Below are 17,800 nucleotides of genomic sequence, written 5' to 3' on the forward strand. Positions count from 1 at the left end.
ATGACATCAAAGACTGTCTGTGATCACCTGGACCGTGCAGTGGTGGTCCCAACTTTAAACTCGCTGCGCGGTAAAACGACTAAAAAAAAAGTTGGTTGAGTGACGACAGTTGAGAGCTTTCGCGTCGCCAATTCCGACCCTGCAGACCATCGCGTAGGTGAACCCGACAACCTCCACGAGGGAAGCATAGGACATTGTATGCGGTGAAAGGCTCTTTCGACCGCGATGCCTCCCGCGATGCAGACTCGAGTACCCTCGACAAGCCTGCTCCGATTCCTGCGAGCGCAAACGGAGGCCTCAATCTTCAGCCGGAACCAAGGCATCGAAGCCGCCGCTTGTATCTCCCAATGCGGCGGTTCCCCTCGACCAGCAGCTCAAAACCCCCGGTGCCTCGCAAGGCGAACCCAAAAGACGGGCACGAGATCCCTCTCGACAGCAACGACGACCACGACCACGAGCTGTAGACGACCCGAGCTCCACATCACCACCACGGCCGCCCGGATATCCCGCAGACCAAGAGCCCTCGAACCACTAGCGACAGCAGCATCGCCGTCGCCCTCGACAGCCGTCGCCCTCTTCAGCACAACCCGCGCGAGACAAGATGCCTGCGGCGACGACCCCTCGGCGCCCCGTCGGCGAACCTGGAAGGAGAAGCTCTGGGGCATCAGGAGCTGGGGCGGTGCCAAGGCGTTGAAGCCAAACGACCTCCCTTTCCATGACGAAGGGGGTTCCATGTTCAATAACCGCCGCGTGCTGACCGCCAAAGCTGCGCTCGAGCCGAGGCTGCGATGTACCGAGGTGGACGAGAACGGCGAGGTCATTTTGGTGGATGGCGAGTTCAAGAAGACAGAGCTCATCGCAAAGGTGAGAGAAGTGTTCCATGGAGAATAGACAATGAGGGGAACTTGGTGATAAGAGACTGGATCGCTGACGACAGATGTAATGCTTTATAGTACGGCCTGCTACCCCGCGACTTGCGAAAGATTGACTCGTCAAACCTCCCTCACATCTTTGTCCGCCAGTCCGCCATCCTCCTCAACCTCCTCCACCTCAAAGTCCTCATCAAAAAGGACCGCGTCCTCCTCTTCGACGTCTACGGCTCAAAGACGTCGTACCCGCAGTCCGCCTTCATGTACGACCTGCAAGGCAAGCTGAAACAGAAGAACGCCCAGGGCGGCGGCGGCAACGGCGTCGGCGGCCTCCCCTACGAGTTCCGCGCCCTCGAGGCCGTCCTAACCTCCGTGACGTCGGAGCTCGAAGCCGACTTCGAGTCCGTCCGGGACCCCGTCATCCGTGTCCTCAGCGAGCTCGAGCACGATATCGACCGCCACAAGCTGCGCGTCCTCCTCATCCTCTCCAAGCGCGTGAGCACCTTTGAGCAAAAGGCCAAGCTGGTCCGCGACGCCATTGAGGAGCTGCTCGAGGCCGACGACGATCTGGCCGCCATGTACCTCACCGAAAAGGCCCACGACCTCTACCGCGGCGTCGACGACCATACCGAGGTGGAGCTGCTGCTGGAATCGTACAATAAGCTCTGCGACGAGATCGTACAGGAGGCTCAGAACTTGGTGTCTGGCATCCGCAACACCGAAGAGATGTAAGCCCCCCTTTTTCTACTCCCATAAGCAATCATCAAGACTGTCACAAGTTGAACACGCATCACTAACATTGATACTACACAGCATCCGTGCAATCCTAGACGCCAACCGCAACGCCCTCATGCTCCTAGACCTCCGCTTCAGCGTCGGCACCCTAGGCCTGGCAATGGGCACCTTCCTCGCGGGCCTCTACGGCATGAACCTCGAAAACTTCATCGAGGACACGAACTGGGGCTTCGCCGGCGTCACAATCACCTCGACAATCTGCTCCCTCATCGTCTGCTGGTACGGTCTCGTCAAGCTCCGCAAGGTCCAGCGCGTCAAAATGATGTTTGACGAGCGCGGACCCTTGACGCGCAACACTCGCTCCTTATTGTCGTCGTCTTCGTCTTCTTCCTCGTCATCGTCAGCGCAAGCCCAGCAGCAGGCTGTCGGTCATCAGCAGCACTGGTTCCAGGACGACGGGCCGGGGAGCCAGCTGGACGCTAGGAACCGCGAAAAGATTCGGCGCGTGACGAATCAAAAGGCTGCTGCGGCGGCGAATGCTAAGAGCACGACCAAGAAGTGGTTCCAGTGAGCCAAGCCAAGCCTTGGTAGCGACAAAGAAAAAAAACGAAACAGGAAGCAAGAAAAAAGAAATGAATCTTAACGGGCAGGGCATGAAACAGAGGAGGAAACCAACGGCAAAGCCCAACATCATCTCTTTTTCGCAGTTTCCTGCATGCCCTCTCGCGCGTCAGCCATAAGCGCGGTGGCCGCGTCCTTCTCAAGAGCAGGGAAAGAACAGAAAATGACATGAGCCTTTGACCTGTGAAAGAAAGATCATTCAAGGATTCGAAGGCTTGGTGCGAAAAAAAAAAAACCACTAAACTTAAACCTTGAAACGGACTGTACGACGGCGGCGGCGTTTCCGGAAGCAGGCGCAAGGCGCAGAGGAAAGCAGAAAAGAGTTATACGAGCGCCAACGAGCAACATGTCCTCCTCGAACGACTTGGCTTCTTCTTCCTCTTGCCCCTCTCTATCCCCCCCATTGTTTTGACCATTCGTAATTCTGTACAACACATGTGGCTCGTATATTGTCAAGGTTTGTTTCCTCCGCACAGGAGACAACCGCCATCGTCTCAGCTCATAAGAAGGAGAGAGTCTCTGTAAATACTCCGTTGCGTGGCTAGAACACACCCCTGTACCAACAGAATAGTAACTATACCCAACACAACCCCAATAGATTCGATAGACACAAACGGACTTTCCAATCCAAAGAAATTAAAATGGCGTTTCCTGGATGCAGTCGTCTTTGAGGGACGCCACTGTTAACCGGCCTCTACCTACCTATATCATCGACCTGTCAACGTCCAGCCGCCTACCTATCCGAACTTTTTGCTCGATTGTACGAGCGCTACAAGTGATAGCTTGCGGTAAAGCACTATCCTCTTCTGTTGACAAGTTCTTGGATATGGCGCCCGCAAGTTATCGAAGCAGTACGACCACCGCTGGTGGCGGCCTCGAACTTTCCCCGGCCATTTCCCAATCCATCGAGATGGGCGGCGAAGAGGAAAAGAAAAAAAGTATCCAAACTTGAGGAAAGCCGGTGATTGCACAAAGACGCTAGAGTTTAACGCTTTCCTTTGATCGGCTGGAACAAGAAAGAGCGTCGACCGGAAACGTCAAAGTTGGGTTCCCGAGCTAGACACCGATTCGATGGTGCTTACCCACCCTACTCTCACTTGATGGTAGAAGCAGGGTGACGAGACGATGAAGAAATGACAAACCTCAAACGTCCTCGTCTATTGGTATCAGGGAGCCCGCCACTGCAGCAGAGAAGCTACTTCCCCTCCTCGATCTCTCGCGGTTTTAGGCCAGCCGGGGTTCTACATAGCATGTCCGAGCGAATCAACCCAATATCAGTACGGCTGCCACGAGGGGCTTCGCTGCTCCACGAAACTTTGGCAGGTAAGCCACTAATACTAGCCGCATCAATAGGCTAGCCGGACATCAAAGTGCGAAACGGCGTGCAGGGTCAGAGCTCTCTCGACCAACACATAGTGACGAGAGTCTGATGTGTTGCTGCTCTCAGCTGTTGAAGGACGGGTTCGGGAGTCTGTGACTGCTTCTAGGTGCATTGGGCACACAAGGGCAGCGGGGACCACCCTTACCCCGGCTTTCGTGGAAGGCGTATGGTGTTATGTAGACGACTGACTCGAGTGTAGGGTGGCATTGCATTCGTGGTGTTTGCTAGCAAACGGCCTGGGAGGAAGCCATAAAGTACTGTACTGCCACGTTGTGAGAAGCGGTGTGCTTCGAGACCTTGATAGCTTTCCTTAATCAAAGTTGGTTACCAGGTCATATCTGTCAGAAACCTACTTCTGGATGCGTGGGAGAGCCCTGTTGAGATGGGCATCGATGACGAGGAGTACTCGCCAGTGAGAGAGCCTCTTCCTATGAGACGCGGTGACAGCGATGATGCCCCCGCTTCAGGGATCAACAACCGCCAGCCGCCATGCCGCTTACCTAGAACCAAGATCTGTAACACCATGGTTGATGGCGGCTATGTCTCTTGATGTGCGGCGATGAATATTGGGCAGGATGCGAATGATCTCGACAAGTAAGCGATGGCGAGAAGGAAAATGATATGTATGACTTTACGTGATTCTCGATGTTGCTCCGGGCGCAAAGAAGGACTGCTGCAGCCCGTACATCTCCACTGGTTTCTTCATGCGCCGTTTGCCGCAGCAGGTTTGACGGCATTCTTCGTTCTCTACTAAATGTTCTAGGATGATAGAAAAGCCGAATGGAGAATGTATTTCTCATTGCGGTGAGTCGGCTGGAACAGCCTTGCTCAATGTGGAATATGGTTCGGGAATCGCCCTGAATGATCATTAGTTGAAGGGGAAATGGCCAGGAAGCTTGAGTGGTTAGTAAATCCTCATTCCAGGCCATGCTCACTTTCATTTCAGTGCAAAGGTTAAACCGTGTTTCTGCCTTTGGCTTTTTGCCCAGTGTCCTTTCCCTCTCATTCTTTGTTGATTTCTTTTTCTGTTCGCGGTGAGGAAAACCAACCGTCACCAAATTGAGACATCTAAAGGTACCTGTTCCCAGCCGCTAACCATAAGTTTTCCATGCGGGGAGCATTGCCTCTGGCACCTGGGCATGTAGATGAGATGATTGCGAGTGTAGTAGATCTAGGTTTCATGATGAACGTGAATGAACTCCGGCAGCCCGGATATGACTCCGGCAGCGGACGGCGCAATGTGGGGCCGATGCGGTGCAGCACTCGGTGCTAAAAGTAAGTACCGTTTGTAGCGGGAACTCGGACTCGAGTTATCCATGCGGGGGAATCGGGGAAAGGGGCAAGAGAGCCATGCAGCAACATACTTCACGAGTGCAATTAGAGTTGTGGAGGAGAATCTCGATTGGAGCTCCTCCAACATGGTCGAGAATCCGTCAGCGAGTCAAGGCGGTCGCCTTGGGGGGACATTGGAGGATTCTTTGGAGTCATGGGTAACTTTGGCCCTGTAAATAGAGCTGTGCGAAGCTCAGACCATCGGTCGACCTTATTATCTACCTTGAGTGTCACGGACGTTTCCAAAGCTTAAGTGGCGAGCAGGCAAGGGCTCATAGTTTCGCATGTACTCCTAATGTAGCTGTTGGAGACGCGGAATCTGGCATTGTGGGCGTCGAGGTCGTCTCGAGGCTGCTTGTTGAAGTCCAGGATGCAGTTGTCAGGCGACGATATTGGGGATTCGATGGTGCCACAGGCGTAGCTGAGATGAAATTTGAGCGTTTACTTCCTCAAACACACTGCTTTTCCATCGGCTCGAGGCCCCTCAGCCTTTGGTACTATTGTTGGCGCATACAGAAATCGGCAGCGTATGGATAGGCAGAAGGCCATTGTAAGGGGGCAACGAGTGGGAACGAAACTTCGTGTTGACGGAGCCTCTCAAGGTCTGGCCCCGGTCGGCAGGAAGGGGGATGGGGTTCTTGGAGAAAGTGGGCTGATATGTGTCTACGCACTCGGTACGGGTACCATGGGGACGGATAGCTTCCGGTGTTTCCTCCAACCGGCCAAAGCTCATGATGCGTTGCGAAGTGTTGCTGCAAGCTGTATAGGGATTGACTCTCGGGTTCGGCAAATCTAGTGCTGCATACGACGGATACTAGGGATTCTGACTGGGTGCCAACGGTGTCTGAGATTCAGGAAACGGCCGGCGCTCGAGAGGCTGCTGGAGAATGAGCGTGGCTTTCCCCGTTTGCGCATGCAGGAAAGTCGGATCTGTGACGAAGGCCGGAGAACTTGAAGACCTAGGTTTGCCGTCAGTACTAATAGACCAACCAAGCACAGAGCTTCTTATTATTGGCGATGACAGGGAAAGGGGTACTACAACCCCTACGTACCTAGGAGAGGGCAGATACCACATATGCAAACGAATGAGATGCATTTCCGAATCTAGCTTTGCCTTGATCCAGGCTGCTTCAGAGGCTTGTATCCGGGGACAGTTTTATTTGCTCACCGCCAGGCGCCAACGTTGTACATTAACAGTGTGGCCCGTCGACGTGCCACATGGTAGAGGCCGTAGGATGGCAGTTGGTCGAGGGAGGGACAATGACGAAGAAGCCGAGGAGTCGTGTTATGAGCAGGGTTCCGTCTGTGATAGTCAAGTTTGTGACATTGTCTAGGGTCAGTTGGTCCACCACTGGGCGGCTAATGTCCATCTATCGCCTGTCTATCGAGGAGGCTTGTCAAGGTGTGAGGGGTTGCTGGCGGCGTTGGAGGCTTGTAAAGTCCATGGTTGAAAGTGAGTTGGAGATTGACCGGGGGGAAGCTTCCTGAGGTGGAGTTGTCGTCGTTGAGGTCCAAGCTGATCAACGTGGAAGCACGAGATGCAAATCTGCCTCCGTCAGAAGGTACGGTGCGGCAGGTTCGTTTCTCAGTACCTTCTATTCTCAACTTCCTTGGCACCTCCTGGCACAACTGGCACACTGGAACGGCAGGCAGCGCAGGTCACGCGCACGGGATGTATAGGTAATGTACGTACTCCGTACTCCGTACCCAAGACGGGGTTTGGGCAAGGGAAGGCACCAGGGCGCTCTTTCCCTTCTCCTTCTCCACTGGGGATCCAATGGCTGAGATGCGATGCCCAGGTAGGTGCCTTAGTGCAGGTGCCCGGGGTGGGACGGGAATCGGTACGTATCTGTCCGTGGCGGCGGCACCGGCGGGGCCTTCCAGACTTGTAAGGCAAGAGCAGGAAGCATTGGATGTAAGGTGCCTGCCATCTTTGGCTGCTGCTGATGCTACATCTTACCTAAGGCATATTTGTACTGGAAAAAAGGTAGGTATCCAATGTTTGCTGCAGTACTATTTTACCTTAGGTACCTTAGGTATACTTCTTCTTACATGAAGATGCAGCCAGTACGACACTTATTGAATCCTCCCAAAGACCTACTGACGCGAAGCAGTGAAGGCATGTGAAATGAGATAAGGTAAGTACTGAACGGAGTCCAGTACCTATTAGTGCAGAGTGCGGACGGGAGTCGAGCCATGCAGGAAATGGGGAATCAGGTCATGTCGGATGTGGCGCCAACAGTCGGAAGCCCAATCCCATGTCACCATGTCACCATGTCCCTCCAGTGTCCCGTTTGTTCTAATCTTTCCCAAACCAGTGGTTCTCACCTGCATCTTGATTCTTATGATGTTCATGCTCGCCCTCGGATACGCATCTGTATGCCTTTGCCATCTCTTACCGGCCATCTTGTGTCGCCTCAAAAAAATAATGGAAGATTCTGAGAGCCCCGGTCCCCATCCCTGTAGTCTACTCTACCTTCCATGAGTATTAGTGTCTATCTCTCCACACGGGCAGCGAACAAGAAGGTAACACCGCTCTCACCTTGGAAGGCCCACTGTCCACCGCCCCTGCTCGCCCTGCGCTTCCCGATTCCCACCTGGGCAGTCTCTAGTCAGGGCTCCTTTTCTCCCTTTCACCCTCCCGACTCTCGAGTTCCGTCCTGTTGTCGCTCTCGTCACACATCAGCCGACAAATCACCAACAAATCAAACTGGGGTCCCGCTCTCGCCCTACTCATCTTTGCATTTGACAAAGTAGCAGACCAGCAGAGCAAAAAGGACGTGGCAGGCGTTCAATCCGCAGCTTCCTCCCTGTGCCTGAATTTACCTGCGCCGCTTGCTGTTGTCTATGGATATCTCCCTCTCTCGCATTCCACCGATTCACCGCACACCTACCTGGCTTAAATCGCACTCACCGTTCGGCCCTTGTCTCGAAAACGTTAGCATCGGGACGTTGATTGTCGACACCTTGGGAGAGCCCCTCCCCCGAGTCCTCCTTACGGTCTGGTCTCCATCCGTACCGTCACTACTACAGTCCATACCCGCCCGCGACTCGATCTCACCACCACAGCGTCGCAGCACCACCGGTCACTGCATCTCCCCGCTCCGTTTCTAGCCTGCCCGTGCACGGATAGGCCCCCTCGTCATTCCCAAGGGTCCCAAAGATCTGCGCTTTCGCCCCTGCCATCAACCGCCCTTTCACACTCAACCGTATTTCCTACACACACACACACACACACACACACACACACACACAGCGACGCTCAGCTCGGCTCCCCATCCCCTCTTCGATAATCAATCGACACTCACCAAACCTTGCATCATCCTCCTATCCCGTCAAGTCACGTTCGCGGTCCAGGCCGCATCCCAATTCGCCGTTTCGCCCTCACACCCAAAAAAGAAACGACATACACCACCCTTTCGCGCCCTCTACCAGTACTGTATATCCCGGCGCACCTATTCCCGCTTCTCGCCCTTGGGCCTTCCTTGCCCTTCACCACCACCTGCAAACCTTGGCTCTCCTCTCGTCCTATCATTGTTGCTGTCCACTTCGCCTACTCGCCAGAGCTTGTGGTTGCCCTGCCTCGTGGGTTCATCCTTTCTCCGGCCTCACTTGATCCGTTCGATGTCAAGTCAGTACCTGCAACTTCCGTTTCAAACCATCTGCGCATTAATTGCCAATTAGTCGTACCACCTTTGTCTGCTTGACCGGCCGGCGAGGTCCGGAGAGCTGTCAACCACACCGAGCCCCGAACCACGATGCCTCTGCTCGCGCTGCCCTGACTTGACGACTTCCTCTTATCCGACCCCTCTGCCCGCCATGGGTTCGCTCGCTGGCCAGACGAGCTCATCTCCGGACATGGCCCGTCCGCCGCCTCTCATGACTACCCCAGACGATGGCGAGGCAGAATATCGCGCCCAGGTGTTGCGGCTGTCGTCGCAACGGTCAGAAGCAGATGTTGAGGAGGAACTGGTCGCAAAGGCAACAGCCCTGGGGATTCCAACGTCCCGATTTGCACACGATAAGCGCAATACCTCGAGCGCGGAATCGCAGACTTCGACCATCGCGACGCAACATGTCCGCACGTTTTCAAATGCCTCGCGAGATTCGGCCAGCACAACCTTGACATCTCATCCGTCTTTACATGCGGTTCCGATTGCCGCCGACGTTCCTCCGCATTCCCTCGCAAGGAAACGCTCCAAGAGCCTCAGTTTCTCTCAGTACGACAAGTATCTGTCGCAAATAGATCCCAATATTCACCAACCCAAGATCCAAAAGGCACCTCCGGCCATACCACACGACACAACCGCACACAGCCTCTTTAGCGTGACTTCAAGAAGAAGCTACTTTAGCATCAAAGAGGGCATTAGGAAAATACGATGGAAGCGCAAGTCTGGCTTGCTAGAATCCACAATGTGTGTAACCCCCACCCCTTACTTTCCTTGTATACGAGCTGACCAACCTCAAGTTCTTGCATATGCTGTCGCAATGACTTCAACAAGTCGAATGCCCTGCACAGCTTGCCCTGTGGCCACACGTACTGTGCCGAATGCCTTAGTATCATGATTCAGCAAGCTACGACAGACGAGTCCAAGATGCCGCCTCGATGCTGCACACAGCCGATTCCGGGATCCATCATTCAGAGAATTCTGAACCGAGAGGAGCAACACGCCTTTTTGAAGGCGGTTTTGCAATTCAGCACACCTTGGGAAGCTAGAATCTTTTGCCCAAATACGGCCTGTGGTGAATTTATCCCTCCTCGCAACCGGATCGACCCGAAGCACCCTTTCGATGTGGTGTGCCGTAAATGTCGAACTCGGGTATGCGTGATGTGCAAACGCAACGCCCATCCCGTAGGCAAAGATTGCCCTTCTGATTGGGAACTGGAGGCTGTTCTCAAGATGGGCGAGAAATCCGGCTGGCGACGCTGTTACAAGTGTCGAACACTAGTCGAGTTAAGTCAGGGCTGTACGCACATGACTTGTAGATGCAAAGCTCAGTTTTGCTACATCTGCGGCGCCATCTGGGATCCATCCGTGGGTTGTCCCAACTTTTGCAACGGAGACGAAGAATTGGAGCGCAGGAGAATGGAGGAAGAGGCCAGAGAAGCTGAACTGGAGGCGGAAAAGGTTGCTCAAGAAGCAGCGGCAGCCGCCGAAGCCGCCGAAAAGGTCGAAGCAGAGAAGCGGACCCGTGAGAACGCGCAGTTCTCTGCATTGCAAGACGAGATGAACGAAGAGCTGGATCGATTCCGGGCGTATTTGAGGAAGAAGAAAGGGTTCATGTGGACGCGACACGCCGAGAAGAAGCAGGCTTTGACGGACCGATACTCGGACCAGATCGACAAGATGAAAGAGCGCCACGCGAAGACGGCTGCTCACTTGGAGGAGCGTCAGATTGAGGCTGAGATGGATCTTCGGTCAACGCTTGACCAGAGCGAGAAGAGCGTCAAGATTCGCCTCAAGCACATGGAGGCGTACTGCGATGGGCTTGGCCGGACGCAGAATGCCGATCTGCCACCACGAGTAGTTACGGAGAGGGACCTACGCCTGCTGGGACAACAGTACAATGTGCGAGATGGCATGGAGCGTTTGCATCAGGCAAAAATCAACGTTTTACGAGACCGGCAGGCTAAGCGCATGGAAGAGCTTTTGGAACGACAGGAGCAAGAACTTGAGAAACTGACCGACAAGAAAGAGCAGGACATAGAGAATCTGGCAACGGATTTTGCGCAAGAAGAAGATACCCTGGTCAAGATTTTTAATGACCGCAAGCAGAGACTGCAACGACGTTGGTTGATTGCAATCGAAATACTCCGAAAGGAACTGGAGGAACAGACTGGGGAGCAGTATGCATCGCTCGACCTACCCACATGGCCCGACGATACCGAGACTCAGGATGAGATCCTAGCATCATCGCTTCCCGAGTCTCTCTCAAGCAGGGACTAATTTGGTTTCGACGCCGCCTCGCATCAACGCTTGCTTTCGATTCGTAGCATCACCAGCAACCGAAATTTTCTTTGGCTTCGTACGTCGCGCACAGATACCTAGGATTTTGATGTTTACAAGGAGTTTGGAGGGTTTGGGTACATATCGGGCATGGATACCACTCATTGGTTTAGCACCTGCACTAGCAGCATTGGTTGCGAATGTTTCCTTGAATCACCAGGTGGAAAAGGGCTTGACTTTGCTCAACACCCTATTTTGCGATGACGGGTGGACGGATGGCAGCATTTCATGACACAGACGGGCGGATCAAGTAGTGCCGGTTAGCGAACGCGATGAGGTGGGAACCGGAAACGAATGGACGATTTATTTCACATTCTTTCATTGCCGGCGGACGTCTGGTGTTAAGTGTCTCACTGACAGCACAATGACTTTTGAATGGAAAATCCGAACAAGACAAACACGTAACTAGCTAGGCCTTTGGGATTCAAAAGATTGGCCCGAGGCTCATCCCATGAACGGCAGCTTGTGAAAGCGGGCCGAGAGTGGCGGTGGAACATGGCGGCCCACGCTTCGCCTGTAGTGAGTATTCATCCGTGTCGAAGCATGTTTGGAAGATTGATGGATGCGAAGGAAACTTGGCGTCGCATCAGAGTGTATGACTCTCATCAAAATCGGATGTCGAGGCCACGACACAGTTCGGCGTGTTTGCCATGGATCGTCGTTGACGGGGCTATGGCAGAGTATGGGGTAAAATTGTGGAATCGTACGTAAGTTGAACGCCGGCTCGTCGAAATTAACCTCTAGGTGTTTGTATATTTCTTTTCGAATTCTCCGAGCGCTGCGATGCCGTTGGTCTACTGTAAGTTGCCGCCCACTACCGGGGTGGGCTGCTTTGAGGCTCAAGGCGGAGAGACAAGGGTTGACCTTGCATAGACTATTGTGATGGTGTTTCAGCTCGAACCAATTCGAGGCCAACGCACCCCTCCATCGCAACAACTCAAAACTCTTCGCCGTATCTGAGAGTTTTACAACAGTGGGATCGTGGCGGTTCAGGAGTGACCCAATGGTCGACGGTGCCGTCACTTTGCAACCATCCCATCTCGACGTTGCTCGCAAGGCCCGCCCTCTTCCAGTGATGAGTTGATGAGAGCTTTCCCGAGGGATGGCATGGCAGCCTTTCTCTCTCTCTCCCTCTCTGTCTCTCTTTCTCGCTTTCTCTCTCTCTCTGTGTCTCCTCTGGTTGTCGTGCTTGCCAAAGTTCATGTTTGGCTGGCATCATCATCTCACTTTTTCGTTGGTCTGTTCCAAAAGAGACTTTGTCTGTTACTATCTCTTTCGATAGTAGAGGCGGACTAAACACGACCATTTTGTAAAGCTTATTCGTTTTGGCTCAGCGCGGGGCAGATCAACTGAAGGCTCCATTAGGTTGTCTTGTTTGTGTGGGCCAGTGGAGGGCTATAGAGTTGTTGAGTCTTGCTAACTAAGACCCAGGTTGACGTATTGCCCGAATAGGCTCTTCACCAACAGATGCGAGGCCAGGATTAGGTCGATCCGATGCCGCCCATCCCACCCAAGTCAAATCACCCCCCAAACATCCGCATGAGTTGACCAATTTGGAAATGCTTCGAGTCTATCCCTTCTTACCCCCCCGTACATTGCTCCGTGCGCTCAAACAGTTGCGCAGTTGCACACATCGGCCTTCGTCTCAGATTAGACTGCTCGTCTAACCGCGGCCGGCCTATGACAGAGCGCTCGCCCCTCGTGCCAACCTGTCACCGCACGGCGACATGCAGCAGTATATTTCCAAACCCTCGCCGCCGTCCATTCTCCTCGAGACTCTTGTTTCCTTTTCTGGCCAGACGACTAAAAATTCCGCGGGGAGGAATACGAAAGCGACTCCGTGATCAACAAAGATTTTAGAGATTGGAACCGGCCGATATACATCACGATACGCTGTACAACAACGGCTACGACGACGACAATATCCGACATCTAGATAAGTTCCTTGGACAGGACTTTCAAGATGGCGTCAAAGAGCGGCTGGACCGAATCTACGGATAACCTCGCCACGGTGCAGAGGGTCGAGACCCCCAACGCCCTGGTGGTGGGATCGACGCAGTTGTTCGAGGGAGGAGTTATTCGATTTGTGCCTATGCCCACACCGGATCCCAAGGGTTAGTTTACGACTACGATGGCGATTTAGGGGGGGATAAAACGACTTGATGGCGCAAAAATGGTTGCTGACACGACTTGACAGATCCCCTGAACTTGCCGAACTGGAGGAAATGGACGTCTATTGGCGCGCTCTGCTTCTGTAAGTGATACGTTGGTAGGCCACACTTGTGTCGATACTGACTATGTCGCAGTCGGATCACTCGCCCTCGCGGCTGAATTCATTGTTGGTGCCCTAGTCCCAGTCTTTGTATTGGAGTACTCTGGCATCGATCCCCACATCCTCAGCCAGATCGATATCTCGGCCCTGAACAAGCCCGGCGAAGTCAACCTCGACCCCGTTAAGCTTCTTGCTGGTCTCGGCGGGCCGCCGCTGTACCAGGTCGCCTTGCTGGCCTCCGTCCCCTTGCTCGTCAATGGACTCAGTTCTTATCTCCTTGTACCGCTTTCGGTTGCCGTTGGCCGTCGCCCCGTGCTTCTGCTCTCTGGTTTCTTGGCATGGACTGGAGGTCTCTGGGCCGGCTTCTCTCAGGGCCTCGGAAGCCATTTGGCTGCTCGTTGCTTCCAGGGATTCGGCGCAGGTGCCGTTGAGGCTCTGATTCCCCTCATCATTCAGGATATGATGTTCATCCACCAGCGTAACAAGGCCATCTCTTCCGTTGGTGCTTCTCAGGGTCTCTTGATTGTGAGCTTGGGTATCATGAGGTGAGCTTTTGAAACACTTGTCGAATACACTAGTGGCTTTCTACAGTGACTAACTACTTGAAACAGTCCCATTATTGTCTCCCGCCTCTCTTGGCGCTTCATCTACTGGATCACCTCCGGTGTTGGTGTGCTTGCCTGGATTGGTCTCATCCTGCTCGTACCCGAGACCCGCTGGATTCGCAGCGACGATGAGCTTGGTGAGTATCACTACATTGGAACTGGTGTATATGGCTAACGTAACGGAACAGCTGGTAAGGAGGTTTACCCCCTGCGCCCCGGTGAAACCCGTCCTCGCATCGACGAATCGACCTTCCGCCCTCGCTCCAACTGGGATGAGTTCGGCATTTTCAACTACGGCTACGAGTGGAAGGAGGCCAAGCAGTCCGTCATTGACATGTTCAAGACGACTCTGTTCCCCAACATCATCTGGGTCATCATCATCAACTCCATTCTTGTTTCCATGCAGGGCGCTGCTGGTCAGGTCGGTTCGTCACTCCTGATTGCTGCCGGCTGGAAGTTCGAGACGCTTGGTTTCGCCGTCATCCCCATTGTCATCGCCAGTCCGTTCGTCTGGTTCTTTGGTGGTTACGTGGCCGACAAGATTTCCAACTACGTCGCGAAGCGTAACGGAGGTCGACGTGAGCCCGAGGCTCATCTTCTCAGCTTGGTGTTCCCTCTTCTCGCTTCCATCGTCGGCCCGATCTTGTTCGGTTACGCCGGTGAGAATATTCGAACACTGCCTTCGATTGTCGTGCTCGTCTCCATCTTCTTGATCGGCTTCGGCTTGTTGACTGCCAATACCATTTTCGCCGTTTACTTGGTTGAGAGTTATCCCCGATTCGCAGGGTAAGTTATGTCCATCACCAAACTCAAAATCTCGCAGCTAACACGCGTGGTCAGACCCGTCCTGGTCAACGTCTCTTCATCCCGTCTCATCATCGGTTTCATCATGTCATTCAACGTCACCACCTGGATTGAGCAGCTCGGATTCTTGAAGAACTTTGGCATTTACAGCGCAGCGCTCGCGGGTGTTTCGATGCTGTTGCCCGTCATGTACAAGTACGGCAAGCCGATGCGTGCCTGGACCGCCGGCCGCCTCGAGCCCCAGGTCGCTCCGGCCAAGACGCTCGAAGACGACGACCAGTACTGGAACAACGAGCGGCCGCAGTGGCAGGACGAGAAGATGGGTACCCCCATCGGCATTGCTCGGCCGATGTAAAGGCACACGCCGCCATTTCTCGAGGGACTACACTTTCCGAAGTGCGTGTAGTAGCCCTGCGTGACAGACGCAAGCGTACCACAGATTGCAGAGAAAAAACGACAGAATGTTCAACACGGAGAGACAGAGGAGCATTTCAGCGTTGCTGTAGAGGACGAAGCGGAGCAGAGAAGACTTTGCGAGCGCCACACTCTTGAAAGTTGTCACAGAGTGGAAAAGGCGCTCGCATCACGAGTGGCCGGAGCGTCGTGTGCGAATTTTTTTTTCACCAGCGCCAGACCCGGAACTCGACTCGGGTCTGTTCTTTTTTCACTCTCGGGGAAGAAGAAAGGGGGGGTGGTGGTGGAATGGGCGGGAACGTGTTTTCGGAGCCTGCTAGACTGGTAGTGTTTTTGTTGGCGTTTTCGCTCTGCCGTCCCCCCTCTTTTCACTTACCTCGCCTCTTTAAGCCCCGGTTTGTCGCTGCAATATGGCAGCGGTCGAGACTTCGGGAGAAAGAAAATATCTCGACACTTTGATGTTGTTGAGATGTTTTTTTGGGGAGAGGGACGGTGACTTGTTCAGTTTACTCCCTGGTGACTTCGTCGGAAAAGAAGGAGTTGTGTTCTCTAAGACACTGTAGGCATGTGTTCCTTCTCGCACGATGGAGATTGGGGGAGATTGGACAGCGGAATGAAAATCAACTCTCTTTTTGCCCTGGAATTTGATACGCTGCGTGACGTGTTTGCAATTGTGGTGGTACGAAAACCACCATGCTTGATTACTATCACAATGAGAGGATGAGATATGAGGGGTATACCTATTACCTGGGCTATCACGTCACAGTAGACACTTGAAATTTCGTGAGTCTCACGGAGATACAATTTTGGCTCAACTAACTAATAGAAAGACAAAAGTCGTATTTTTGAGAGTACCTAACCCATCAATATCGACGTGATCATGGGGAGTTCGTAATCAAACCTGCCTCCCCAGATTCAAATCAATCACGCATAAGAACCCCCCAGATTTCCAACTCCTATCGGATCATCTCCCCGTCCATGAGAAGAACTACCCCAGTCTGGGGGGAGCATGACCGACCAAACACGGGGTGGAAAGGTGTGAAAGTTCACGCCCGAACCGGACTTGCCCACGTTTTCCTTCCCCTTCCGTCTCTTTTCCCACTCTTGTTTCCCCGATCTCTCTCTTTTTTTTTTTTCGTTCCCCGAACCGAGCACATGTTCGTCCACGGCCTCGGTACCGACATTGAACCAAGGAACTTAGAAAAAAAAGTCTAAGAATAACCCGGTTAGGGATGGATGGTGAAAGGAGCAGTGCGATTCGATCAAACCTTACATGTTTTCATCTCGTTGGCGTTTTTTTGAAGAGTGTGGGTGGGATGGAAGGGGGTCTATCCATGTAAGACGTGCTGGGATGGGTGGTCTTTGAAGTCTGGGGTTTGGTGAAGAGTGATGTTGGAAGAGAGGGGGGCTGAGGGTCGGAGAGATCTCATCCGGGGGGATCATGGGGATTGGATGAGTTTTTGGTGGTGGGAGTGGGACTGGGAGAAGTATCCAGGATAGGAAGAGACGAGAGAAGTTGCCCTCGCACTTTCACACCGGCGTATCAGCTTGGGAGAGATGGAGGGAAGGGCGGTAGCTGGTATGTGCAGATATGCATGTGTGTGTGTGTGTGTGTGTGTGTGTGTGTGTGTGTGTGTGTACGGGTGGGATGAGTGGGATACGATAGATCGTCAGAGGAAATCAAGAACTCTTTCCTTCTTCACATCTCAGCTTTTGCCCCCGAAAGTCTACCCTCTTGGGGCATGATCCCTATTGATTATATCCTCCAGGAGACAGTTATGATGACATCGGGGGTCTATAACAAGCGAAGTTGAAGGCTGAGCAGCAGTAGTAGTAACACACAACTCTGTTATACACAGCTTAGTAGCCCCCCCAAAAGTCTCCTCAATACGCCCGCGCCTCAATCTTCCTTCCTCCAACTTCGCCGGCTTATTAGCGACAAGATGAGAAAACGAACCCTCCAAAGTTTGCCGTTTCTTTCGTTATTTTACAAGGTCACGTCCACTTAGCAATGCCACCACATTCCGGGGTGTCTGTCACCTTCCCCGGATTCAGAGGTGACAACGTAGAACTGTAGAACTGTGAGGAATAACAAGAGAGTGTTAATAATCGAGGGCGAGCAAGCTGATCGATTCGAGATACGCCCGGCCTGGCCAATGTTGACATGTCTCCGTATTCCTCTGTGGGTCTCTCTCTCTCACTTTCTCTTCGAGATACCCAAAAAAAAATAAAAAAAATAAAAAAAAGAAGCAAAACGAAGCCATCGTCGTGCCATGACCACCCTCCGCCCCCATCCCCCCTTCCTCTCCGAACCTCCCAAACCCAGTCAATCCCTTTGCCCCCCGACCAAAACCTAAGAGGAAAACACCCGTCAGACCGGTAACGAGCAAGTTCAGAAGGGGTTGATCCACAGGCCAGGGACCACCTCGGATGTCCGGGGTGACCGAGCCGCGAAAGTCATCGAACTAAACCCCCCTTCTCTTCCTTCCCTCTCGTTCTCTCCTTTTTTGGCCCGAAGCTCGTGCGTTGATTGGAGTTTCGAGTCTTGTAAGCGCGTGTTTTGGGTATAGTACACACAAAACAGGACACCTAGGAAGAAGGGGGCAGAATATGAGAATCCTCCGGTAGCAACCTAGAGTTCGATTTTTGCCCCCAAAGTAGGCCGGTCCCGAATCGATTTGCCCACGAATGATACAACAACCCTCCCCAAATCACGTCCTCATCTTCGGGAGACCCTTCTTGAATAGACTAGTTTACCT

At 53.3% G+C, this 17,800-nt stretch overlaps 3 protein-coding genes across 3 annotated transcripts; all 3 read left to right on the top strand.

The window, feature by feature from the left end:
• Window positions 1–237: 237 nt before the first annotated feature.
• MRS2 (magnesium ion transporter) lies at window positions 238–2,175 on the top strand (the record flags this gene model as incomplete). The annotated part of the gene is made up of 4 exons (XM_065758895.1): window positions 238–386; window positions 513–864; window positions 954–1,597; window positions 1,683–2,175. 4 exons carry the CDS (start codon window positions 238–240, stop codon window positions 2,173–2,175), a joined length of 1,638 nt encoding a protein of 545 aa, XP_065612418.1.
• A 6,582-nt stretch (window positions 2,176–8,757) lies between these two features.
• Window positions 8,758–10,886, top strand: N0V96_010280 (uncharacterized protein; the record flags this gene model as incomplete). Its single annotated transcript, XM_053194636.2, has 2 exons — window positions 8,758–9,353; window positions 9,926–10,886. 2 exons carry the CDS (start codon window positions 8,758–8,760, stop codon window positions 10,884–10,886), a joined length of 1,557 nt encoding a protein of 518 aa, XP_053047805.1.
• Window positions 10,887–12,909: 2,023 nt separating this feature from the next.
• Window positions 12,910–14,982, top strand: N0V96_010281 (uncharacterized protein; the record flags this gene model as incomplete). The annotated part of the gene is made up of 6 exons (XM_065758896.1): window positions 12,910–13,060; window positions 13,144–13,200; window positions 13,253–13,763; window positions 13,830–13,960; window positions 14,012–14,609; window positions 14,664–14,982. The coding sequence occupies 6 exons, from the start codon at window positions 12,910–12,912 to the stop codon at window positions 14,980–14,982; spliced, it is 1,767 nt and encodes a 588-aa protein (XP_065612419.1).
• Between the last annotated feature and the right edge of the window lie 2,818 nt (window positions 14,983–17,800).

Source organism: Colletotrichum fioriniae (genome assembly GCF_027942845.1).
Source record: "Colletotrichum fioriniae strain IMI 355084 chromosome Unknown scaffold_14, whole genome shotgun sequence".
Lineage (NCBI taxonomy): Eukaryota > Fungi > Ascomycota > Sordariomycetes > Glomerellales > Glomerellaceae > Colletotrichum > Colletotrichum fioriniae.